General features: G+C 42.5%; 1 protein-coding gene across 1 annotated transcript; it reads right to left on the reverse strand.

Annotated features, from left to right (window-relative positions):
* Positions 1 to 11,762: 11,762 nt before the first annotated feature.
* Positions 11,763 to 25,276, reverse strand: LFNG (LFNG O-fucosylpeptide 3-beta-N-acetylglucosaminyltransferase). Its single transcript, XM_077274763.1, has 8 exons — positions 24,828 to 25,276; positions 17,837 to 17,885; positions 16,893 to 16,992; positions 16,623 to 16,776; positions 15,389 to 15,474; positions 15,112 to 15,277; positions 14,923 to 15,008; positions 11,763 to 13,788 (listed from the first exon to the last, which is right to left on the reverse strand). The coding sequence occupies exons 1-8, from the start codon at positions 25,215 to 25,217 to the stop codon at positions 13,722 to 13,724; spliced, it is 1,098 nt and encodes a 365-aa protein (XP_077130878.1). The 5' UTR covers positions 25,218 to 25,276; the 3' UTR covers positions 11,763 to 13,721.
* Positions 25,277 to 27,446: the final 2,170 nt, after the last annotated feature.

Raw genomic sequence — 27,446 nt, forward strand, 5'->3', positions numbered from 1 at the left:
AACTTTCTGCCTAACCCCCAGTTTTACCAGATTGTGAGGAGTGGCCTAATACATAGAACCCTTAGCTCCCCCTGGAGGCCAGACTGTGAAGTGTATTGGTGACTGTGATACCTGGTCAGAAGAACTCCTTCAGTGCCCTCAGACGTACCATAGCCCCCCTTAGCGGCGGAGCTCCAGTACTGCAACGACCAGGACTCTGGGGCGCTGCAGGTACACTTCACCTGTGAGAGACAGAATCTAAAAATAAAAACCAGAAAATCACATTAATAAGTATTTGATATAATAGAAAAACAGAAATTAATATTTGATACAGAATCCTTTGCTTGCGATTACAGAGATCAGACATTTCCTGTAGTTCTTGACCAAGTTTGCACACATTGCAGCAGGGATTTTAGTCCCCTCCTCCATACAGATCTTCTTCACATCTTTCAGGTTTCGGCAACATTAAGTTTCAGCTCCGTCCAAAGATTTTCTATTGGGTGCAGGTCTGGAGAATGGGTAGGCCACTCCAGGACCTTGAAATGATTCTTACGGAGCCGCTCCTTAGTTGCCCAGGCTGTGTGTTTTGGGTCATTGTCATGCTGGAAGATCCAGCCACGATGCATCTTCAATGATTTTACTGAGGGAAGGAGGTTGTTTGCCAAAATCTCGTGATACATGACCCCATTCATCCTCCCTTCAATACCATGCAGTCTTCCTGTCATCTTTGCAGAAAAACACCCCCCAAAGTATGATGTTTCCCCCACCATGTTTCACAGTTGGGACCGTGTTCTCGGAGTTGTACTCATCCTTCTTTTTACTCGAAACACAGCGAGTGGAGTTGATATAAAAAAAAGTTCTATTTTGTTCTCATCTGACCATGTGATCTTCTCCCATGCCTCCTCTGGATCCTCCAGATGGTCATTGGTGAGCTTCAAATGGGCCTGGACATGTGCTGTCATGAGCAGGGAGACTTTGCATGAAGTATCCTTTCCCCACAAGGTGAGATCTAGTATGGAGCCCCAGACTGAGGAAGATTGACAGTCATCTTGTGTTTCTTCGATTTTCTAATAATTGTGCCAACAGTTGTTGCTTTCTCAACAAGCTGCTTGCCTATTGTCCGGTAGCCCATCCCAACCTTGTGCAGATCTACAATTTTGTCCATGGTGTCCTTAGGCAGCTCTTTGGTCTTGACTATGTTGGAGATATTGGAGTGTGATTGATTGTGTGGACAGGTGCCTTTTATACAGGTAACAATTTCAAACAGGTACATCATCAGACGTAGTCCTGATGTCCAAACATACATTCAGGGGAGGGAACTGGGCCATGTAGGGATAAGTGGAAGGAGGCATGTCCAGAAAAGTGAGATCGCCACACATCCTGGAGAAACATCACAAAATTGGCAAGTATTAGTGATGAGCAAATGTGCTCGGATAAAGTTACCGAGCGTGCTTGTGTGCTAACCGAGTTTATTTAGCGTTCTGTTCTCGAAAAATATATAAACCTAATTAAGAAAAATATTAACAACCCATTTAAGGAACCAGTCTAATAAAAAGAGATTGTGTAAAGTGGACAAACTTTTTAACTGAGTTCCTGTGTTTAGAGAACTGCTATTGAGGAAGGCAGGTAGTCAATGCCTGTAAAAATACAAAAATAGCTAATTAAATGTCCATTATAATTGTGTGTTGTCTACATGTATAAGGACAGATATGAAAAGGGATTTCCTGCATATGGTTGACTAGATCTCAGTTTTTTTTAAAGCTCTATGACATGAGACATGGAGATATGGAGCTGTTCTCCATTCTTATTTTTTGCCTTTTGGGTTGAGGTGTGTCCTATGTAATGTACGCTGTCTGCTCCACAGAAGAGATGAATAAGTGACGTGTCCTGTCACGCGTGTAATGTTTCCTCAACCCTCCCTGCCAAAAATCAAAACAGTTTATTTACACCCCAATAATCACTTTACTTCAGCACGGCATTATGTAAAAGCAGCGGAAAACAAAGTACATAGGGTCTCCGAGCACAAAAAGACTCTTTTATATAGGGAGAATAGGAAGGTTGCTATGACAACGGGGCCTACAATGTGCACTCCAGTCAGCGGGCAGAAAGGAAGGCCAAAATGGGAGAATGTTTGGTTAAAATTGTGAAGCGGAGTCATCATTGACATGCCACAGGGAAAGAACGACTAAAATACCTCACATCATTCAGTTTTATAACAGGAAGGAGAGAGGAAGCGAGAGCTGCGTACCCACAAAATACACTGATTTACAATGGAGGATGGTGGTCACTGAAAACCTTGAAGTGAATGCCCATCTTTTCCCGCCATGTCACTATTACTGCTGTGGGCGACAGTCTCACTGATGTATAACGCATCTTACGGTGTACTGCTATATTATGGTATGTGCACAGCATGTATTTTTCAGGCAGATTCCTCCCAAAAAGGTGCTAAAAACCACCAAAAATAATTAACATGCCAAAAGGAAGAAGATCTGGAGCCCTAGATAATAAAACTGGTTGCCATGTAATATCGACAGGCTAGTCCGACAGTCCAGTCGTCAAGGGAGAGTTGGGAGACCCCCATACACATAAGATGGTGGGCTGGTGAAATCAGTCAAGTTGGCCAACTGTCATTAATGTTTATGAGGCCCTTTAGAATGAAGAATATAGAAATGTCCTTATCTCCAAGCTATGTTAATAGCCCCATGCCCTCAAATAGCTCTTGAAAGCACAGGGAAATTTGGATTTAGGGAAAATAAAAATTGGGTTATGACTAGGGTATAAATTAGAGTAGGCTATGAAATTCTGTCAAAATTTGATAAATTAGTCGTGTGGAAATAATATCATTACTGGAACAGAAAATTACTGGAAAATTATTACAAGAAAGACTTTCACCATTGATATCATTTTCTTAAAATCTCTTAGAAATAAGAACCACTCTGTGGGAAGTTTCCATTTGTTTTGATCGGTGACCTCACTAAAGGCCATGTGTGGTTCATAGTAATGACTGTTCTGAAAGACCAAGATGTATTTATAAAAAAAAATGTCAGATGTGTATTACTGTGGCAGAAATGTTTGAATTGCCATAGATCCCAACAAGGATCATTTATAAGTGGCTTGGAGTGGCCCACAGGAGAACAGGGGAATCCTCCGGTGGGCCTCATTGGAAACTGTCTAAAAGGACTTACTAGGTAAGGGTCACATGACACTATAAAAAAAAAACCGTTCAGTTTCACCCAGAAAAGTGGGACGATTTTTTTTTTTTCCACTTGTCATTCGTGTACAATTAATCATTTAAATCTTAGAATAATGAACGAGAATTTAAAACTATATGGTGAACATGAATTCCCTTTAAAAAAAGATTTTATTTACTAATATCTAAAAAACACCTTCCCAGTGATTTTAGGCAAAAAAAATGTTGCCATTTTTTTTTTTTTTTTTTTTATGACCAAGGTCTAGCGTATACCCTGTAATAGACTTTATCTGTCTCCTGCCTTGCTGTGGAAGTTGGCACCCTAAATATACGATTTTGGCACCGCACTCACCGTAGGCTATCCCTCATTTCCCTATCTCACCCTACAATCAAAGGTGAGAAAACAATATTCAAAGAACAGAGATGAAAAAAACAAAAAAATGGTAAAAAAAAATAAAAAACAAAACAAAATATAAGTAAACAATCAAAAACAAAAACAATAAACAGCCTCAATAGAGCAGTAGCCTTTGGGTTTAACCCTATAATAGTTGACAAGGCCCATATTATCTAATATATAAAGCTGAATGTGTGTGTGTGTGTATGTATGTATGTATGTATGTATGTCCGGGATTGGCATCTGAACCGTAGCAGCTACAGCCACAAAATTTTGCACAGTCACACGTCTGGACCCCGAGAGCGTCATAGGCTATGTTGTGAGGTGAAATTTTAACCCCGCGCTTTCCAATTCACCAAACAATTTTGCCCCTATCTACATAATGGGGAAAAAGTGAAAGGAAAAGTGTTGGAGGCGTCGCAGCTACAGGCACAAAATTTTGCACAGTCACACGTCTGGACCCTGAGAGCGTCAAAGCTATATTGTGAGGTGAAATTTTAACCCCGCGCTTTCCAAGTCACCAAACAATTTTGCCCCTATCTACATAATGGGGAAAAAATGAAAGGAAAAGTGTTGGAGGCAAATTAACAGCTGCCAGATGTGAACAAGGGGGACTTAAAGAATGACAGCGATGGCACCAAAGAGTATATACTGTACAGTTGCTAAGGTGGGGCCCCAACATGGGATAATCACACCACCACGGGGATATGAACACACACACAAAATGCGCCACACACTACCACGTGCTCGAACACATATACCACCCTCAGTGCACATTTCACCACACATACACCAACCTCGCCACATAAAAGTAGAAACACAAAAGTCGCCGCTCAAAACTCGCCACGCGCAAAACTCTCCACATGCAAAACTCGCCACACGTGCAAAACTCGCCACACGCAAAACTTGCACACGCAGAAAAATTGCCACACGCAGAAAAATTGCCACATGCACAAAAGTTGCAACACATGCAAAAGTTGCCTCACACAAAACTTGCACATACTCAAAAGGCACCACACATAAAACTCGCCACGCGCAAAACTCGCCATGCGCAAAACTTGCTGCACACAACTTGCTACACTAACCTGTCACATGCAACTCGACACACAAAAAGTTGCTACACGCATGTCGCCACACAAAACTCATCTCACAAAAGTCCCTACATGCATGTCGCCACACGCAACTCAACACACACAACTTGACACACGAAACTCGCCCTAAAACACACACAAGTCTGGTATCCTTCAAAAATAAAAATCTGATTAATAAGCAGACAAACTACAAGAGCAACAAATGTACCATATAGGAATCCGGCAGCTGTCAGTCACATGACCAGTCTATTATGTGTATGTGTGAGCTAATATATACTGCCAGGGGGTGGGCTTACTGTTGGCTGGGGATTTATCAGGCTGCCATTTTAGCTTACAAATACTGAGGTAAAAATACTGACCAAATAACGTGTGAACGAGGGCTAATACAGGAGGAGATGGCATACAGCTATATACTATATACAGGAGATGACACACAGGTATATACTATTTACAGGGGAGATGACACACAGGTATATACTATATACAGGAGGAGATGACACACAGATATATACTATATACAGGAGAGATGACACACAGGTATATACTATATAGAGGAGGAGATGACATACAGGTACATACTACATACAGGAGGAGATGACATACAGGTATATACTATATACAGGAGGAGATGACACACAGGTATATACTATATACAGGAGCAGATTACCTACAGGTATATAGTATATACAGGAGGAGATGACACAGGTATATGCTATGTATAGGAGGAGATGACATACAGGTATATACTATATACAGGAGATGACACACAGATATATACTATATATAGGTGAGATGACACACAGGTATATACTATATACAGGAGATTACATACAGGTATATCTAATATATAAAGCTGAATGTGTGTATGTATGTATGTGTGTATGTCCGGGATTGGCATCTGTACCGTCGCAGCTACAGCCACAAAATTTTGCACAGTCACACGTCTGGACCCCGAGAGCGTCATAGGCTATGTTGTGAGGTGAAATTTTAACCCCGCGCGTTCCAATTCACCAAACAATTTTGCTCCTATCTACATAATGGGGAAAAAGTGAAGGGAAAAGTGTTGGAGGAAAATTGACAGCTGCCAGATGTGAACAATGAGGACTTAAAGAATGAGAGCGATGGCGACAAAGAGTATATACCGTACAGTTGCTAAGGTGGGGCCCCGACATGGGATACTCACCACACACGGGGATATGAACACAAACACAAAATGCGCCACACACTACCACGTGCTTGAACACATATACCACCCTCAGCACACATTTCACCACACACACACACCAACCTCGCCACATAAAAGTCGAAACACAAAAGTCACCACTCAAAACTCGCTACATGCAAAACTCGCCATATGCAAAACTAGGCTCACGCAAAACTCGCCACACGTGCAAAACTCACCTCATGGAAAACTCACCTCATGCAAAACTTGCACACACAGAAAAATTGCCACATGTACAAAAGTTGCACCACATGCAAAAGTTGCCTCACACAAAACTTGCACATACTCAAAATGCACCACACATAAAACTCGCCACGCGCAAAACTCGCCATGCACAAATCTTGCTGCACACAACTTGCTACACTAACCTGTCACATGCAACTCAACACACAAAATGTTGCTACACGCATGTCGCCACACAAAACTCATCTCACAAAAGTCGCTACATGCATGTCGCCACACGCAACTCAACACACACAACTTGACACATAAAACTCGCCCTAAAACACACACAAGTCTGGTATTGTCCTTCAAAAATAAAAATCTGATTAATAAGCAAACTACAAGAGCAACAAATGTACCATATAGGAAATACGGCAGCTGTCAGTCACATGACCTGTCTATTATGTGTATGTGTGAGCTAATATATACTGCCAGGGGGGAGGGCTTCCTGTTGGCTGGGGATTTATCAGGCTGCCAATAGCAACCAATCACAGCTCAGCTTCTATTTTGCTACAGTTAATTAACCTGAGCTCTGATTGGTTAATATAGGCAACAAAGACATTCTCAGTATAACAAAGCTAATATATGTTGTGAAATGCTTCTATTTGCTTAGTTTTTGCCTTTTAATAATTACATTTCTATCTATTTGTTTTGTGGTTTTTGTGTGCAGAATAAATTTTTGTTAACACATTCTATTTTGCTAACAGCAGTCATTAACCCGGGCGAAGCCGGGTAGTACAGCTAGTATTTCCATAATCTTTGACCTTAAATAGTCTAATTTGCTTATTCAGTAAGTTAAATAGGTATACTTATAGACTGCTAGATACATATTCAAAATAGCATCAATACGTAGATAAATCCTACATCTCATCCAAACAATAGGGATATAGATGAAGAATCACTTATCTGATGTAGGATTCGCCCCAAAGGCTACTGCTCTATTGAGGCGGTTTATTGTTTTTGATTGTTTACTTATATTTTGTTTTTTTGATTTTTTTTTAACCATTTTTTTGCTTTTTTCATCTCTGTTCTTTGAATATTGTTTTCTCACCTTTGATTGTAGGGCGAGATAGGGAAATGAGGGATAGCCTACGGTGAATGGGGCGCCAAAATCGTATATTTAGGGTGCCAACCTCCACAGCAAGGCAGAAGACCAATTAATCATTTACAAGTCAATTTGTTTCATGTAACAGAATTGCAATGCATTCATAATAATCGCACGGTAAACTATAGCTCTGTACGGCATCCGATTTTTTTCTTGCACCCATGGGTGAGGCTAATCTGATTTAAGGAGGAAAATCGTGCATGTTGTGATTTTTTTCACAGACTGATTTGGTCAGTGAATAAAAACGTTCACCGGCACTGCCCTATTGAATAACATTGGTTCGAGTGTGATCCATTTTTTTAATGGTTGTCTGTACCTAGCTTTAGATTTCAACCTGAAAAACTGTTCCGAATCCCCTGGCGCACAAATATATGAACAAACTGCTGTAACTGAGTGACATCACGATTTAATATATGGCGACGGTCCTCAGCAATGGAAACATATCTGAACAACAATTACAGTAGTTGCATCCAATTCCAAGCATTTTTGAGATTCCCTTTTCATTTTCCCACTCCTGGAGCGGAAACGCATAGTGTTTTTCTTGTCTAGTGCGAGTTTTGTAGTAGATGTATAATGTTTGTACAGCGAGACAACGCACTGAGCAACCTCCTAGCCTTCTATATATAACTGCAGGTCATGTCATGAGATCAGATGGAAACATCGCAAGATATATAATTACCATGTCCTAAAGACTAGACTATTTGTTTGTTTTTATTAATGTCTTTACTTCGAGAGGGACCAAGAGCTGATCACCGACATGGATGACCACAAGGGGGTCACAAGTTTTGTCCCAATTTTGACCTCTCAAATTTCAAAAAAGTTGAATTAAAACCTCATCCATCATCAACCAGTGCTGGGGTCATATTTTCCTGCAATCTTATTGAAGCATTCTACATTTTGGCTGGGTCTTGAAGATTGAGGTTGCAGGGTGCCACGTGGCCAAGAATTATATGGCGCAACAGCACATGGTTTTGTGTAAATTTGCAGCAAGTCGAAGATCTTATTTGAACCGGTAGCAAGTGCCGATGATGTTCATGATTTTTATCTGCCTCATCTTGACTTGCTATGACACTGCGGCCGAGTCATGGGTGGTTTTGTTCTGAGTCACACAATGCAACATGAAGATTGAAACTTACCGGGGATACTCAGTTTGGCCCTGCCACAGTCAAATCAGAACAAACAACATCATAGTGATCTAGCATGATGTTACCGCTAGTCATCGGACTCATGGTTGAGTTCTGTATAAGGAAGTCCTGATTAACAAAGTAGGGCGAGAAGCCTGAAAGTCCAAAAGTCTAGGGTTAGAGAGCCAAACTGAGAACCCAGGGAGTCTTTCTTAGCACAAAATGACTGTTCAAACCAAGAACAGGCATTCAGTGCATCTTTGGTGTGGTTGTGATGGCTTTGAATGCATCTCTGCACACTCTTCCTCAATTAAGAGCTCTGCCTTTAGAGGAGCAAGAGAAAGGCAGAGATGGAAAACAAGTATTTAGGAAGTTGCACTGAAGTGCTTGACCACTCCAAGAATGCACTGAGCACCTGTGCTTGGTTTCAGCCATCATTTTGTGCTCAGAGACCCCTCAATTAACCTAATCTCACAATAATATATACACATAAATATGAATCATGGAGATCTAGAAGACAACACGATTTGAAGGCAAGGACAACCACTTCTCTTAAGGGATCTTTGAGGAGTTTGCATCTTCTCACCGTTGCGTGGGTTTCTTCCAGGTTTTCCAGTTTAATAGAATGTTAGAGTCGGAAGGGACCTCCAAGGTCATCATGTCCCTAAACCATCTCAGATGTCTGTCCAGCCTCTGTTTGAAGACTTCCATTGAAGGAGAACTCACCACCTCTCGTGGCAGCCTGTTCCACTCATTGATCACCCTGACTGTCAAAAAGTTTTTTGTAATATCTAATCTATATCTTCTCCCACACTCCAAAGACCTACTGATAGGGAATTTAGATTGTGAGAACCCAATGGGGACAGTGATGACAATGTCTTTAAAGTGCTTTGGAATATTATAGCAATATATAAGCAAAGCATAATAAAAAGATTCAGAAATATCCTATCAGATCTTATTGATGAGGTGTCCAGTGCGTATGATGACAGCAGTACAGAATGCTATTAAAAGTGGATGTGAACATTCTGCATAAATGAAGGCTGGACCCAGGAATTATTTTGTCTGGTGGGTCCAGGAAAAAACAGTCTGACACTGCAACCAAGACACTTTGCTTAAAAAAAATAAAATAAAAAAGATGCGATGGAAGATTAAGGGCTTGTTCACACTATCCTTTTTTTGCTGCGGATTTTTCAGGTCCTGAGTTGAGAAAACCCGCAGTGCAAAACCGCAGTGGATTTTCCTGCGGTTTTTTGTGCGGTTTCTCCTGCGGATTCCACTGCGGTTTTCCAACTGCACTTTCCTATTGGTGCAGGTGGAAAACAGTTGCGGAATCCGCAGAAAGAAGTGACATGCTACTTCTTTTTTTCCGCAGAAAATCAGCGCGGATTTTCAAGCGAAAAAAAGGAATGTGGACACAGTGGATTTGGTTTTCCATAGGGTAACATTGTACTGTACCCTGCATGGAAAACGTCTGCGGATCCGCAGCTGCAAATCCGCTGCGGATCCGCAGCAAAAACCGCAGCGTGAGAACATAGACTAACAAGCACCAAGCTGTCCTTTTGGGGATGGTATGGGGACAACTACCATAGTATTAGGTGGTGGTCTCATTGTGCTTCTGAAGCCTGATTAGGACAAGGATGATCATGGCAGATTGCTAATCAAGTGATAAAAAAAATATAGAGGGGCTAATCTGACTCATTTCCCAGTGCTACGCGTTGGGTTATCCATCGGTCACATTAACCTTCTACCAACAGTTTTTACAAATTGTGATAAACATTTCAGATCTGCTTCCGCCCAAGTCTTGTGGGTAGAAGTTTGCAGCCGGCTAGTGGCACAGCTCATTTCTGGGTATCGTGCTGCTTCTACGCAGCTGAAGAGGAAAGCAGGCGATGTGGTTTGAAGCTGTGGTTTATCTTCAACATTTCCTGTATGTGCACACTCATCAGCAAACCCAGAACTTCCAAAAAGGTGTTTTCTAAAACTACATTGTCAAGGGTAACACTGGAGGCTGGAGGGAGGTGTCACGCAGATCCCCCCATAGCCAGCAGTTTGTCACAGAAGATGGTGGAAGGGTCCTGCAGATCCCACTACTGTCACCAGTTTGTCATGGGAACTCAACTCTGCTGCCTCCAATCAGGGCAATTACACAATTGACTGACGAATGAAGGACGAGGCCACTTCCACTGCTAGGCCAGTTATTGGGGAACTTGCTGAGCGTATGGTATATACACCTCCGATTCCAGCTCATGGAATAAATACATATATACAGTAGTATACTATCTTGGTTAAACATTGGCAGATACTTAAAACTGAGCCTTCCCTGGAATCTTTCCTTGCTGAATTACCCCTTATGACACCTAGGGTCTGTGAGTTTCTCCAAATATGGAACCAGTCTGTAGTCTCTGTAGACTCCAGATAAACAGTTTGTTTAGCTTCCCTCGATGAAGCTAGATGCGAAACGCAAGTCAGGTGCAGTTCATTCACTGACTGGTGAGACCTTCTGCCACTGTGCACTTTACATGCCCTACTGATGGGATTTATACCCTTTTACATCATGATACTTTATTTCTTATCTTCCGAGTTGTGGTATGAACAGACCTTTGTCTCCGCACGTTTACATTCCCCATTTATGAGACTTACGCTTCTCTTATATCATGATACTGTACCTTTGGAGCGGTTACATGGATTTATGCTTTAAAATCTTTTATGCATTGTATCTGCCTGCAATATTAGCACCGTACCTTGTATTTCCCATTATTCTATTTACTATGGTCCTTGCCCAATTGTTTTGTTCATTGACTTACTCTTATATTTTTATCATGTTTGTTTCCTATTTTTGCTCATCAACTATGATTATCTTGTGTTATACCTTTTATCAATTTTAATTTCTTTAATAAACCTCATCTTTTTGGATATACCTTTGTGCATTGCACTTTGTACGTTTTGTTTTTATCTTATGTGCAGTCTGGTATATTTATATACATAGCAATAGTAAAATCTGGGCGGCACCAAAGGATCAGATCACTTTGGCCACTGATGACTAGACATTTGGATCTGGAAAAACCCAAAGATACAGAACCATTGGAGAATACTTTGTCCTCGTACACTGTCCCAATTCTCATGTTCTGTAACTTGCCATACACCGTTTCAGTGGGCCATTCCTTTTTAACAACATTCTGCCAGCACTGTAGGAGCTGGAACATTTTTAACATCCTATCCATAATTTAACATCTATTGTTCCCACCTATTGTCCAAAGACTTGCCTACCCTAAACTGAATCTGTAAATTTATTAAATGAGATCTAGTTGCCTGAAAGTACAGTGACCATTTAAACCTCACATCATTGACTTTTTTCGCATGTGACTTTACACAAGCAGAGCAATCATCATGTCTGATATGCACAGACGCACAATAAATAATGAAACAATACAACCATTTCAAGCAAGAAACTGCTTTATTTAAAGCAGAAGACAACATATCAGAATCACCCCGACACCGGGTAGAATTCCCCTGAGAACAAATTGTTAATTCTCTTTAGATTTATAAAACAATAAACTCCTATAACAATGAACCCCCAGATACTGGGATAATTTAATAATGCAGGCACGTTTAAGACAGAAAAAAAAAATTCATTCTGATAAACTTTTTCTGATCCACAGAAAAACAGAAATATATATAAATTCATTAGACACACAAAAAAAATAGATTTGTGAGATCCACAGTAAAAAATACTGCATCTTTACATTATATACAATCAATGCCCACTATGGGCAATAACATTACACTCCCCAAAAGCTCACCTTGAAGCTGCCATAAAACTCTGCCATTAAATGGACTAAAGAAGAATAACCCACCGGGTGTTGGAAACTGTAAATTTGCAGTTGGACCATAAACTGTTGCCCAAGGCCAACGATGTGGACCATGAAGGGGCCTGTGTACTCTGGGAAAGAGTCAAGTTTGGAGCATGTTTTGCATAGAGGTCTAATGGGCACCACACTGCAAGGGGTTGAAGATAACATGGGGCAGAAAGAGGGGATTGATCTTCCCTACTATGGACTAGGTGGGTGTCACCAGACTGCTCCCCATTGTACCGATGGTAATGGACCAGGGGTCCCTTTGGATCATATCTTCTTCTATGGGTATATTTAAGGTGCCATGATGCAGACATGAACTACATAAGGGGGTCTATTGGGCAATATATTTTGCAATCTGGCTCCTATAGAATTTCCTGGCAGAGTTTTGGCACTGAAACATTTTGAACTCAAAAATAAACTAAAAATGGTCCAGAGGCCTTACTAGTCTCTTGTGCATCCTCAGACCATCAATAATGGTCTACAAAAAAAAAAAAAAAAAAAAAAGGATGGGATCAGAGTAGCAGCTCTAAACGTTACAAATGTTAGAGCCAATTTCAGTACGGCAGCTTCAAAGGTGCTTTTAGAGTCCAGCTCTTCTATTTGTACATGGTCGATCAAAGTGCCTTAAAAAGTGGTGAAGACTAGTGATGAGCGAACGTGCTCAGATAACATGTTCATCACTAGGTAAGACCCGAATCACTGCCACAACTGCAGAAAATACAATGCAGAACACCGGCAAGAACCTGGTCAAGCTCCAGTCCTATCTGATGTAGATGTTCCCAGTGGAGACCATCTTGAGGCTCTACACTAAGGAACACTATTACATGAGAAGACCAGAGCCAAATTCTAAAATATAAATCTGTTTAACATGGGAAGTGGTCTTCATTTGGACGTAAATCCGGAGCCTAAGAAAGGGAGCAACATTCTTTAGAAAATCTGGAAACTTTCCCAAAAACGCACGCAAGACCTAGGATGATACAAAAAAGTTAGTAGCACCAAGGTTATCCTCCTGGAATTATTACTAATTGGAATAAAAAGTACCAAAATTAGTCACTATGGAGCAGAAGGACAGGGTTTTTGGGGCATAAAAAACTGGTGCGCTAAAATTGGTCCGCGACAGGGAAAGCCGTTTTTGTATGTAAAAACTATAGGTAGCTCACAGGAAGCAAACATTTAGCAAGCAGGTCTTCAGCAAACATTCTATAAGAATAGCAGACACTGCTGCAAAGCAACTGTATAAAAGTCTATAGGCTTGGAGCCACATGACATGCAAGCACCGTCCATCTTCAGGCTCGGTTCCAGAAGTTGGCACACTTCTCAGCCACACGAGGAGGTGCTCTGTAGAGATAAGCTGTCATTGACTGCTCAGACAAGGACAGTAACCGGCCGCACAGCAGCCTATGAAACCAAACACTGTGCAATCCGTGCACAGCACCCGAAATCAGCGACATTCACAGCAAAGGGAAACACGTACAGGTCCCACATAGCCCTTCGGATACCAGGGAAACTTGGGACGAGGTTGAAGAAGATTTGTAGTCTTCTAATAGGCAGTATTCTTGGGGCACCATGGAGTGTCTGAATACAATAGACAATGGATGGATCGGAATCTGGAACGGAAACATCAGGTTTACACTTTTGATTACAGAAAATGTCATCTACAGGTTGAAAATGTGGAGGTTTGGAATTAGAATAACTAAACCGTTTTAGGCCATAATATATTAAATGATATTTAGACTTTCAATTAGATCAGATTTTATATATGTTACAATAATGGTCACTCATTTGGGATGACTAGTTTGTATAAAAAGAATTCAGAAGGCAAACGTAAGAGGATCTCCTCAATCTATAGGCAAAAGAAGAAGTAGGAGATGGACCTTCTGGTGGACCAAGCTGCTGTGAAAAAGGAGTAGTTGCACATGTGGTAATTTGTGATGAGGGAGAGTGCATTGAGCATGGTGGATGAGCACCCGTGATACTCTAGTCACCCTCGCTGCATGTTACGCAGCTGTTAGACAGCCAAAAAAACATGCAGAGTTTGCCCTCCATACATGGTCAATCCACACAAGTTTGGCTGTCCAACAGCCTCAAGACCTACGAGTGGGTACTCTAGCATGGTGCTTGAGCACCAGTGATGCTCTGTGTACCCGAGCGCACTCACGCACCACTAGTGGTAATACAGTAGCTTTAACACTTTTCAGGTTTGTACCGGACCCCTTTCGCAAAGCAGAACTACATATGAAGAGCAATACAAAAGGGGCATCAAGCCCCACCTTACTCAAGCCAAAATGGGCGTTGGTTTGAATATTGACAGCCTTTTTGTGTATTTAAACCCCCTCTTGTTGTATTGCCCTTCATATGTTGTTCAGTTTTGAGAAAGGGTTCAGTATGAGCCTGAAACGCGTTAATACCTAAACTACTTTTTCACAGCAGCTCGGTCTACCAAAATATGTATGTCCTATTTCTCAATCTACATTCTACTCTTATTTTTAGACGTGACTGCAGTAACTGAATAGTCTGCAGGCATTTATTGAAATTGTGACATACACAACTCAATTATGTGAGTAACCCCCTCAACCACCAATTAAACTATTAAAATACATCATTACTCTTTTTGCATTGTTTCCCTTTTTCTTTTCTTTCCAGAAGATAAATATGGCATTTGAATGGCTAAATAGAGCTTTGGGTCATGAAAAAAAATAAAAAATAAAACTATAAAATGTTAACATTTAAATGCCTCTTACCTTGAAGGATCCTCATCAACTGAGAAAGCCCCTTTCATCAGGATTGCGTTCCTCTTATTTTCAAACATTCCATAACTTAATGTCACCTAGGAAGCCAGAAAACGCTGGTTACATCTCTTATTTCTAATTAAGCGGAACTATGAAGAGTGTTGGAAACTTCGGTAATTTCCATTTTGCAACGTTTCTTACCTGATTGTGGATTTCGCTTTGAGGAACTTGGTGCAGGTTCTCCAAATGAGAGTGAAAGAGGTTGCTTCGGATTAATTTCACCCCCAGCACAGACTCAATAATGTAACCGATGGTGCAGTCATCAGGAAGTCTGATCTTCTCTGCGGTGTTCATGAAGTGTCCACCACTAAAAAACAAGAAAAAGAAAATCAAAGTTCTTAAAGATCCACACCAACCTTCTGTCCGTCTACAATCGTGTAGCACCACAAGTAAGCTATTGTACTTTATCGATCCTTACCTTGCCCATGGACTCATTTTCAATGCCAGGCCACGACTGATGCAGAATCCAGCACCTCCGGTGGCAAACCAGAAGTTGACAGGACGCTGAGAAGAACAAATTAGAATTACTACACCAATGGAGGAATGTTCTTAAGAATGCCATTCAAAGTGATATCATGAGTCTCAAGAAGGTTCTCCTCTGATACGTATTCTAGAGACAGGCAAGTTGAAGACCTTGTCTAAGGGCTTTTAAACCATCTTATAAAATTTGGTGGTCTGTATGAAGTGTTGAGAATGAAAGAATATTCTAAATATACTCCTATTGGAAACAGCATCTGTTTGGGGGAGGGAAATGCAAAGTTTGGAAGGTTTTGGCAACTGGAAAAGGAAGAGGTTGAAGCACTTGCATCAATTATACGTGGAAGGACATTGGTACATTTGAAAATTTAGGGAGACCCCATGGCTACAATTAAACCTCAATGGGAGAGAGATGCGAAACGAATTACTCAAGAGGAGTGGGAAGATATCCTGGAGTCACCAAAAAGTATTCATAAATACGACAAAGAAAATCTCAATTTTATCCATAGAGTATACAGAACCCCTAAATTATATAGAAAGGGCCCTCGGACAGATTGTTGTCCAGGTTGCGGGGAAGGTTTAGTCCATACGTTTTGGTCCTGCACCCATTTTCTGGTGTGTGGGAAGAAATTGGCAGACTGGTCTCGGAGGTCTTTAATGTTCATATTTCTCTAGATCCCAAGGGGGTGTGTGCTAGGCTATGCAGGGGAGATTAGAGGTTCGTCCCCCAAACAATTGGCAATTGCCAAAATTTTATATTAAAAAGAGATAGACATTGGCTTATGAACACTGCTCCCTTAAACAGAAGAGGTGGTGAGCTGTTTGAATAACACTGTTCTAATGAAAAAAAGGGGTTTAAATAAAAAAAGGGGGCTACTGCTACATTTGGGAAGCAATGGGGGGGGGGCTTGATATGTGGTCCATCATAGTGGCAAGATATTTTTATGGAAATTCAGAAGGGCCGGGGAAAAAAAATCCTGGAATCCCATCATTGTTATTGTTGGACTTATTACTTTGCTGTAATTTCTGTACCAACTAATCTGTAAGAAATGAATCCTGCGCTGCATTGAGCAATGGGTTGGACACGATGACCCTTGAGGTCCCTTCCAAATCTAACATTCTAGGATTTCTGTTCAATAAAAACGCTTTGCTTTAAAAAGGAGGAAGTTCCTCACCATTTTGCTTTCACTGATCCTCTCAGTTGCTTGGATTGGCCGATCTAAGCTCGGCTTCCCGATATAGATGTCGCTGGTATGAGAATATCGGGACAACAGTTTCAGCAGAGTCTTCACATTGACGTAGTTATCGTCATCTACATGGCAGAACCACCTGAGACAAGGTGCGAATAGAAAAGGTAAGATGCAGGAACAAGACAGCACCACGTGGTCACCGGCAAATTTTAGGTAAAAATGTTCATCTTTGGTTTGGTTGGCGAGGATACTTACTTTTTGTTGGACTCAATGAACTTGTCGTACTCTACGGCCATTTTGCAGGACAAGGCTTGACGGCTGTGAGCTGCCGAGCAGTTTGTGCTGATGACATTTCCTACAAAATTTACAGAAAATTATGGTCATTGTGGATACAAGATACAAACAATTATGGGTTATGATCATTCATTGCAATGAGGGTTTATTACAGCTGCTGGGGGCAAGGGTATAGGGTTACAGTAGAGAACGACCTCACACTGGGGGATGGAGGCAGCAGATGGAATGCCAGTCACTTTGCAAAGAATGGGGGGCTGGGCAAGCGCAAGCAACATTTGAAAGGGTTAATTACAAGTCAGCCCTCCCCAAACTTTTTTTTTTTCAAGGAACGCTATCCTATTGAGCATGGACTTTCCCAGACCGGACCACCTGTTACTGGCTGTGCGCGCTCAATAGAAGCTGTATCAGTAGTCTGAATGGAAATCATTTACATAAGGAGAATAAAGGCCATGACCCATACTCAACGGGGAGAAGAAAAAATACACATGCCACATTAGTACCAAACCCACCCCTCGGCTGGTGTTCCAGCCCACACTATCCATATTGGTTAATACTCTGGATTACTCCTCTCCAGTTTAGTTAAAAAAGGTCTTAACCATAAAAAAGGGGGGAAAATGTCACCCAAAGAGCCCAGATAAGAACCATGACCATTTGTAAGGATTACACCCCAACAAAGGCAAAAGGCTCTTAACCACCTCGTCTTATCCCTATATTGACAGGCTGGAAACAACATTACATTATATTGGTTTAATCCCCAATTTTTACTTTGTAGTAAAAAAAATAAATAATAATATATTAAAGAATCAAGAAAAATAAAAAAAAGGAGTAAAACCAAAATGATAAAAGATCCAAAAAAGTAAAAAATTATTTTGATACAACCACAAAATGAGCAGATTCAACCTCACCTGTTCTGCGCTGCAGCTCTTCGTCTTCGCCGTCCGTGAAGATGTAAGTCTGAAAGATACACAATGCCGACAAAAGGAACGTTAGATTAGTTTTTTATCTGTGCACCTGGGATTCTTTATTTAAAAAAAGAATGCAGAAAAGCAGATGGTTAGGGGACAGGGCATGTAATTTGGGACTAAACCCCCGCGCAGATCCACAAGCCATTTCTATTGTGCGCGGAGGCTTTGAAAGGAGACAGCTGTGTTTGTTAAAAACTAAAAGGGATAAAAACAAAAACTCCTTATCCCGAGGCCGATAAATGACAACAGAGGGAGATTTAACTCAAGGGTTTTGTTACACTGAAAACGGACTCATTTCCAAAAATCATACTGTACCCCATAATAGCCTACGATTCTATGCAAAGTAAAATCTCATTTTCCTAGTTTTCGAGAACCTTGCAGCTGTTTCTTTGGCACAAGACTTGGCATCTTTTCACCCGACGGCTCTGCCAGTCTTAACACCTGCCTGCTGCCACTTTGCTTTCAAAATTTTTTTTATTTTCACGCCTCCGTCAGTTCCTATGTAACTCAATAGCTTTGTAAAGCGCTAGGGCTTATGGCGCTGCAGGACTGCCGGCTACCTTCCTTACCCCGCCCATGCTCTACCTTCTCCACCTGCCGGGCCGCACTCCCTTATTTACACAGGCTCAGGATAAGCAGACGCCGGCTGTCTCTGTGGTTAGCTTTTCATTGTGCGCCGATTGTTGTGGGATGGGAAGATATTCACAACATGAGAAAACATAAGTCCCATCAATCAGATCTCGGAGAAAGCAGAGGGAAGGTAACATTTGTGCCAGCTGCTTGGCTGAAATTAAAAAAAAAAAGTATGCAACCAAATAAAAGAAGAAACAAGTATAAAGAAAGTAGGAGGGGAAGGCGGCTGATGTTGTAGAGTCGCTGTCAAGAATCATTTATGTTGGCCGAGGGTATTCTTTATGTCCGGGGAGAAAAGTTAGGTGCCTGTTTTCCAACAAAAGGGGCGATCCTTCGTCACTGACGGATAGTTTAAGCCGAGACATGTCCGTCCTGATTAGCATACAGCTGGCCTGGTTAAGCTTGGGGTATTGAAGGGAGAAGAAAGGAAAATGATTGATGCGGGGAGCTATTCTTCCTCCCGTGGTACCCAAGGAGGGGGTGAATGAATGATGGGGGTGGCTCCGGGGTTCTTTATGGAGGCAACTTTAACCAATTTCTGCCTTTCTTGTGTAAAAGTCTCTTTTGTGCCTATTGTTCTTATACAGCACTTCTGCGGGCCAGATTTCCCCAACGGTCCAGCGTCAGTAGGAATCTATGGCATTTACTTTATGGTCGGTCTCCATTTCATCTCACTAGGCGCAGCCTTTATACTATTAATAGATAAAAAGATTGTTTATTGCCAGGTCCCTAAGAACAATCTGATCCCGTGTATATCGCGCCCTCCACCCCCCTGCTCTCGCCGTCAAGAGACAATGGGATGACTCCCGGCCGTAAGAAGAGTCGCCTTTCTTTATGGATGGACAGGAAAGGAACAGCATGCACCCCCCTTTATTGGAAGGAAACTCCGGAATCTTGTAGACTGCTTGCCTGCTCCTTGTGAGGAAGGGACGGGACCGTTTAAAGCCCCAAGTGTCACCTCTCGGGAGATATCTGTGATCGGCAGAATTGCTGCCTCACACCCCTTCCTGCCAAGCCCAAGACTTCAGGAGCCCGGCCAGGAAATCCAATCAAAGCCAAGCACTTCAGCTTAAAAATCTGTAAGAACTTGGACATTAAAAAAAAGTAACCTTTACCCCTAGAGTATATGTGACTTGTACAATTGTAGTCGTGGGGCAAGAATGTTTACCTTTAAAAGTAATGACCACTTTCTGGAGGAGGAGGCGAGGTTAACATCTTAAGGCAAAGTACAGGGTTCACTGTGGCTTATGAAAAGCCTCTGAAGTTTTACAGCTTCGCTAACATGTAGGTGACAGTGAATGTCAAGGTGGCAGGAGAGCAAAGGGACACGTGGGGGAGGAGGAGAACGTCAGACAGCAAGTCACTAATACTAAGGTTACAGCCAAAAAAAGTCAAAAAATTGCAAAAATATTCCATTATTTCTCAATAGTCCCATGACTTACTGTCTTCTAAAATATCTAATCTAACTTCTGCTTTTTTTTTTCTCGGCGCTTCTCAAAAATTTCAGTTTCAACCCTGGGTTAAAGAAGAGGAAACATCATTGTTCTAAAAATCAGCAGTCGAAATAATGACAGGATGCCAACTCCTCTTCTAACAATAGAGACCACCACTGCAGTAGGTGCGGACAATGTGGAAGACCCCCCTTCTCTGCCCCACTCCGAGGTCTGGTCCTGCCGCTAAGGTTAACAATGGGTAGCTCCTTGGTACAGTTTACTGGTGGGCGGAGGGGGGTGTAGTTCATTTTGTAACTATTGTGATGAGCGATGCACAATGTACCAGTTGTGGTGCAATCTTTTTTTTTTTTGGAGATTAAGGATTTCGAATTTGAATTTCCCGCTGCGGCACAGACAGGTTTGACAGGATGATACCTGCTCATGTCATGGGAGGAGGAAGGCGGCGAGTGTCTGCAATGCACCTGACCCAGCAGGTGTACCCAAAACATTGCCTCCCCACCTCCTAGTAATTTAAAAAAAAGATTAAAAAAAAAAGGAGAACTACTTCTCCACCCTGTTCCCTGATGATTACGGCATATTTGGCCGCAAAAGGGGGAAACAACAAGTTCTGCTGTTTCATGTACTCGTTACCCCCCCCGAAGATCTCGCTGCGGGAGGTCAGAACCAGTTCTTCCCAGTTAGATCAGATTACACTGGACCATAAACTTAGACATGTTTATAGCACAAACACAAATGTGAATTCTTCCTGACTGATCTGTGTTGATATATACACAGAGCAGCACGTCAGGAGTATGTCGGGAGCCCGGCACGCCTTTCCCGGGCCGTTACACCTGAGGACAGGGCAACCTCCGTCTTGTCACTGCCAAAGATCCAATCCTGGGGGGATTATAGTTGTTGACGTGCACAGACCAAATAACCCATTCACTGCCAGAGGCACATAGTTGTAGGTCAGGAGTTTCATCTCAGCGTGGGGCCCGATATCGGCAATCCGTTAACCCTTCAATTATTGCACACCTGTCACTCAGGTATACAAAATATTCAGTAACCATCTCCAATAGTCTTCCATTTCTGCTAAAAACCTACAAAAATTGTACATATTCATTTAAAGGGGGACCTGTCACCAGATTAAAAGTGGCTAGTTTTTGCTTTTATTTTATTCCTGCTCTAACCCTGAACATTACGTTTTTTTATTTTTTTTAAATCCGCCATACCGTTCCAGAGATACGGGTCTTTTTATTTAGTGCCAATTTTTTATGGTCTTGACTAATGGGGCGTGGCTTAATTTACTCTAGAGTAGTCTAAAGACACGCCCCCTGTGAGCCACGCCTCCTCGTTAAAGATCATAAAAATTAGCACTAAAATCCAAAAGTGTTTATAAATGTTGAACCGTATGGCGGATTTTAATCAAACAAAAACCGTAAGACTCAGGGACGCAGCAGGAATATAAGAGCAAGAACTGACACTTAACATGGTGACAAAAACAAGTATATAGCTATTAAAAAAAGAGCCAGAATGAGTATGTATGGAATAAATGGAATATAGATTCAACAAGACCCCCCTTTCACTAACTGAGGGTGGTCAATATTTTAATAAGTAACCCCAATAAGTCATTTAATACCAAAAGCAAGACAATAGAGGGAGGTAACAGTATATGAGAGCTAGAACAAGACACCGGATACCGGACCTATTGTGTCTTATCAAAGATGCCTTGTCCTCCTAAGCAACCAGATGACACTGCCAGGTCTTAACCCCTTGTGAGGATGGTAAGGGTTAAGTCTGGAAGAAGGGAGATCTTTGACAGGTAGTTTAAGCCTACAATAGAGAAGCGCTCCTTGTGTTAATGGACCAGTGCCAACAATTAAGGGTAAGCGCGTGCGGGAGTGGGCGAATACTCTGTTTTGGGTTAAACACTGGATGTTTACTACCCAGGGGCAGGTTGGACTGGAAATTCCACTTGTGCCCCAAGGATCTGGCAAAAAAAACAGCAATTTAGTCAGAGCTGTTGACAAAACATAAGATCATTGCTGACTAAATACAAAAGATAAATAAAAACAAAGTTCTATCCAAGGAACAGTTGAGAAGAATTTACATGAAATCGCCTGTGATGGAAGGGTTCTTAAAGGGACAGCGCATTGATTTTTTTTTTTTTTTTTTTTTAACAAAGCTTCTCTCCGTACTTAGTCCAATTTGAATTCCATCACTTCAAGATTTTTTTTTTTTTTTAAAGGACTTAAGTAAACTTTCAATGCGCAGAAAGGATTATCCCACACATCTATAGTGGCTGCTGTCAAGCCATGCTTCAATGAAACCAGTTGCACTTCCAAGCCTATTTGGTCACATTTTCCCCTCAAACGGCTGTTCTTCAAGTCTCCACCAAGGACTGTCAAGCCTGTCAAATAGGGGTACCAGTACGCTACCCCCCCTTCCGTTCCCCGGCTCCTTGTCTTGGGTTTTCACTAGCCCACATCTCCAGGCAACCTGACCTGGACAGCACAGCAATAGCTTGGACTTTAAGTGTTCCCATGATAAAAGCTTCATGGAAGAGGCAGCAAGAAAAAAAAAAAAAAAGGGCTTTCTCCTTGCTTGGAGAAAAGGGGCATTGTTATCAAACGCAGGGGGACAGCGTGAGAGAACAGGCTTCGTCCCTGGGAACTCAAACCGCCCGCGAAACAATGAGAAACCAAAGAAGAGAGTCATTCTCCAGGATGTCATTCTATAAGACTCCTGAAATTTATCCTCTCTCCCCTTCATCTTCAATGGAGACTCAGGTTCTCATTCAGGAGTCGGAGGGTTTTATTTCTTGAGGAAGAACTGTCACAATGAAAGCCGCTCTGCTACCAACAAGGAGAATTTACAAATCCGGCCGAAGAATGCAAAAAAGGAGGCCGAGGCTATCCGAAAAGCCTAAGATTCATCAGGAAGCCCTCATGATCCTTGGCTATGCTCAACATCTCAAAATGTGCTCAACATGAAAACTACCCATCTCCTGGAGAACCAGTCTGCATGTTCTCCCATGAAGTCAATACCCTTACAAAGGCCAAGCTAGTGCATGTTCACACCTAGTTTTAGGGCAAAAACGCTCCAACTCTCCAATCAAACTTGGGTTTTTGGGGAGTTTCTGCTGTAAAGTCAGTGAAAGCAGATTCTAAGGAGAACCAGAACCTCTCCTTTCCTGATGCAACATATCAAATCTTAGTGACGGCTCCTATTAATGGATCCAAGTAGCTAAGGGATACATTAACCCTCACACATGATGATAACAACCCATTAGGGCACCATGTCAGGTCACTTCACAACTCTTTGATGGCACCTATAATTTTGCTCATCTTTACATTTGACAGGAGGGGACACCGAAAAGGGCCCCTGTGTATGAACAGTGTATGGGCCCTTTACAGTTCAATAGCTCCTCATAATGCACAACTTCACCTGCTTTGCAGGTAGAAGTGGCCCTGACACCTCCGGGGCCCCTGCGGCTGCACAACTCGCACCAATGGCTTTGTCTGTCCCTGATCGGACAAGCTGATCCTGAATAGAGGTTTATTCAGACACAGATCCAGAACCAGGTAGTAGATAAGCCACAGACATGAGATCCTGATCTGCAGACCATCAGCAGAGCCAAGTAATCTGCTCCGAGACATCAGGACATCTGCAGAGACAGACCGACACATCATTGGGGCAACCTGGGCAGCCCAAGAGGTGAGGGGGCACCTATCTGCAAAGCAGGAGACATTGTGCATTATGAGGAGCTGTGTGGCCCGTACATTGTTCTTGTACACGGGCTGCTTCTGTCTGCGCCCCCCACTGTACAGCCCACCAGCTGTAGCTAATTCTCGTGTTTGGGAAGCAATAGTGTGATGTATAGTCATATAGCCCCCACCATTGATGTATATAGTCATATAGCCCCCACCATTGATGTATATAGTCATATAGCCCCCACCATTGATATATATACTCATATAGACCCCACCATTGATATAGTCATATAGCCCCCACCATTGATATATATACTCATATAGCCCCCCCACATTGATGTATATAGTCATATAGCCCCACCCACATTGATATATATACTCATATAGCCCCCACCACATTGATGTATATAGTCATATAGCCCCCACCACATTGATGTATATAGTCATATAGCCCCCACCATGGATGTATATAGTCATATAGCCCCCACCATTGATATATATAAGTCATATAGCCCCACCCACATTGATGCATATAGTCATATCCCCCACCATGGATGCATAGTCATATAGCCCCCCCACCACATTGATGTACATACTCATATAGCCCCCACCACATTGATATATATAGTTATATAGCCCCCACCACATTGATATATATAGTCATATAGCCCCCACCACATTGATATATATACTCATATAGACCCCACCCACATTGATGCATATAGTCATATCCCCCACCATGGATGCATAGTCATATTGCCCCCCACCACATTGATGCATAGTCATATTGCCCCCCACCACATTGATGTATAGCCATATAGCCCCCCACCACATTGATGCATATATTCATATAGCCCCCCACCACATTGATGCATAGTCATATAGCCCCCCCCACCACATTGATGCATAGTCATTTAGCCCCCCCCACCACATTGATGTATAGTCATATAGCCCCCCAATACATTGATGCATGTGGACAGATAACCCTTCCCCCCGGTATATAGGGGTACACCTCCTCCTGCCACCACAGCTGTCACTTCTGCGTCGCCTTTCCATGTATAAGGCCCCACACTGAGCCCAGGAGCTGACCCGGGGGCTGCGGTCACAGCACAAAGCCGCGGAGTGTGAACAGAGCACCAGCCGGAGCCTCACCTGCGCCCTGCTCCGGGAGATCCAGGTGTCCATGAGCAGGTCCATCCTGGACCGGTGGAACTTCTTGGTGGTCTTCACCGCTATGAACACATCGTCAGCAGTGACCTCCTCCACGGGGGGCTTACTGGCCCTGGCGCCTTCCGTGGATGGAGTGGCCACCGGCTCCACGTCTCTCCTCACCCGGGTCAGCGTGCTGATGTACGAGGAGAAGCTGCGGGCAGCCCTGGCAGCCTCCTCCTCCTCCAGCCTGGCAGCAGGGTCAGCCTCCACCTGCCTCCGAGAGCCCTCCACCTCCTGCCGGCTCTGCTGGTCCACCATGAGCACCAGCAGGCAGGTGAGCGTGGCCCCCACCAGGGACAGCAGAAACTTCCTCCCGCAGTTCTTCAGCATTGTGTCCGCTCCTGTGCGCTGCACGCACGGCCCTCCACAGCTCTGCTCACACTGCCCGACAATGCCGCACACAGGGATTTAAAATCTCCTAACCCACAAACACGCCCACCAAGGAGGAGTCTATATGTAGCCACGCCCAGCAGCAGTACGAACACTGTGATGGGCGTCACCACGGGGGCGTGTCGCTCAGCAATCACGCCCCTTATGCCCGCCCATTAGCAGCTAGAATACGGTACTAGGGCGTGGCTAGCACCAGACACGCCCCACTGGCGTGGGATCCCTAGGGATACGGCTTGTGTCACCCGTAGGAAGGGGCGCGATAGCAGGAGACGGATCGGGACAGCGCACGACAGAAGCTCGCGAGTATGACTTCTAGAAGGCTGGGGCTCAGCTTTCCTCTGCTGCACTACAACTCCCAGCAGGTCCTGACAGCCGCAACCCGGTGACCGTAGTAGGAGAGAAATGTATCCTGGTCTTGTGTTATGGGAGGGACGGAAGGTGGCGGCAGATTATCATCGCCTCCACGCGGAATAAATGCACATAGATCCACACTGCTCCTAGAAATGAGCGGGTATCATAGTCTGCTGTCTTTTTCCTCACATCCCTTCTTTCTTCTTTTCTTCTCTCTCTTTTCTCATTTCTCTTCTCTTTATCTTCTCTCTTCTCTCTTCTTCTCTCTTCTCCTTTCTCTTTCTTTTCTTTCTTCTCTTCTTTCTTTTCTTCTCTTCTTTCTTTTCTTCTCTTCTTTCTCTCTTCTCCTCTTCATTCTCTTTTCTTTTTTCTCTTTGCTCTCTTCTTTCTTCTCTCCTCTTATTTGTCTTTCTTTTGTTTCTTCTCTTCTTTTATTCCTCTTCTTTTCTTCTTTTCTTTCTTCTCTTTCTTTTCTCATTTCTCTTCTCTTTATCTTCTCTCTCTCTTCCTTTCTTTCTTCTTTCTTCTCTCTTCTTTTCTTTATTCTCTTCTCTCTTCTTTTCTTTCTTCTCTTCTCTCTTCTTTTCTTTCTTCTTTCTCTTCTTTCTTTTCTTCTTTCTTCTCTCTTCTCATTTCTCTTCTTTCTTCTCTCTTCTCCTTTCTCTCCTTTCTCTTCTTTCATTTCTTCTCTTCTCTCTTCTCTTTCTTCTCTCTTCTCTTCTTTCTTCTTTCTCCTCTCTTTCCCTTTCTCTTTCTTCTCTTCTTTCTTCCTTCTCTTATTTCTCTTCTTCATTCTCTCTTTTCTCTTCTTTCTATTGTTTCTTCTCTTCTCTCTTCTTTTATTTCTCTTCTTTCTTCTCTTCTGTTCATCTCCTCTCTTCTTTCTTTTCTTGTCTTTTTCTCTCTTCCCTTCTCTCTTCTCCCCTCTTCTCTTTTCTCTTAAAAACTGCTAGGACAATTTACACCAAATACTAGAGCGCTCACCTGCAGCTTCCGGGGTCTTCCGGCAGGTGGTCCTAGGTAGCTATGTTGGTTAGTGTAGTGAGCTGAGCTGTGATGTCTGTGCTTCCCCCAAATCTCTCTATCCTTTAACCCTTTCCTGTTGTAGGACATACCGATACTAAGGACTGAGCTCTCTCCATAGGACGCAGGCGCTGGCAGGTGGACAGTAAACTAGTACAGTACAGTATTGGAGTGTATAGGATAAATGTTATCAAGTTCCAAAAAATAAAGTAAAAAAAAAGTTTTTAAAACTGTTAAAAAAATAAAAGTTTAACTCTTCTGGCTTTTCCCTGTTTGAAAATAAAATGTTTGGTTTCACTTTGCTTATAAAAGTCCAATCTGGCAAAAAATGGAAAGGTCAAAATAGTGTTTTTGGTCACTGCGCCTCCCTCAAAAAAGAAAACGATAAAAAGCAATAAAAATGTCGCATTTCCTCCAGTCTGGAACCAATAAAAACCACAGCTCAGCTCACAACAAATCAACTCCCCACACAGAAAAGTTACAGGTCTCAGAAAATGTCGACACGGGTCAAAAAATGTTTTTTTTGTTTTACAAACTTCAGATTTTTTTTTCACCACTTAAATCCTATGTCGATGGAAAAATAGAATAATAATAAAAAAATATGGAAAAATCTTTTTAAAAAATGGACTCGGATAGGAAACGGTTAGAAGTGGAGCACCCCTTAAAAAGCGACTCCAATGCATTTATTTTTTTCTGTTCGTCTCCATAATGTCATGTTTTTTCTCGCTGATCCCTGCGGTCCCTATTGCACCACATGCTGCGCCCCTCTATAAATAGTGTTTCTGGTCCAGGACC

This window comes from Ranitomeya variabilis, chromosome 7, assembly GCF_051348905.1.
Source record: "Ranitomeya variabilis isolate aRanVar5 chromosome 7, aRanVar5.hap1, whole genome shotgun sequence".
NCBI classification, from domain to species: Eukaryota; Metazoa; Chordata; class Amphibia; order Anura; family Dendrobatidae; genus Ranitomeya; species Ranitomeya variabilis.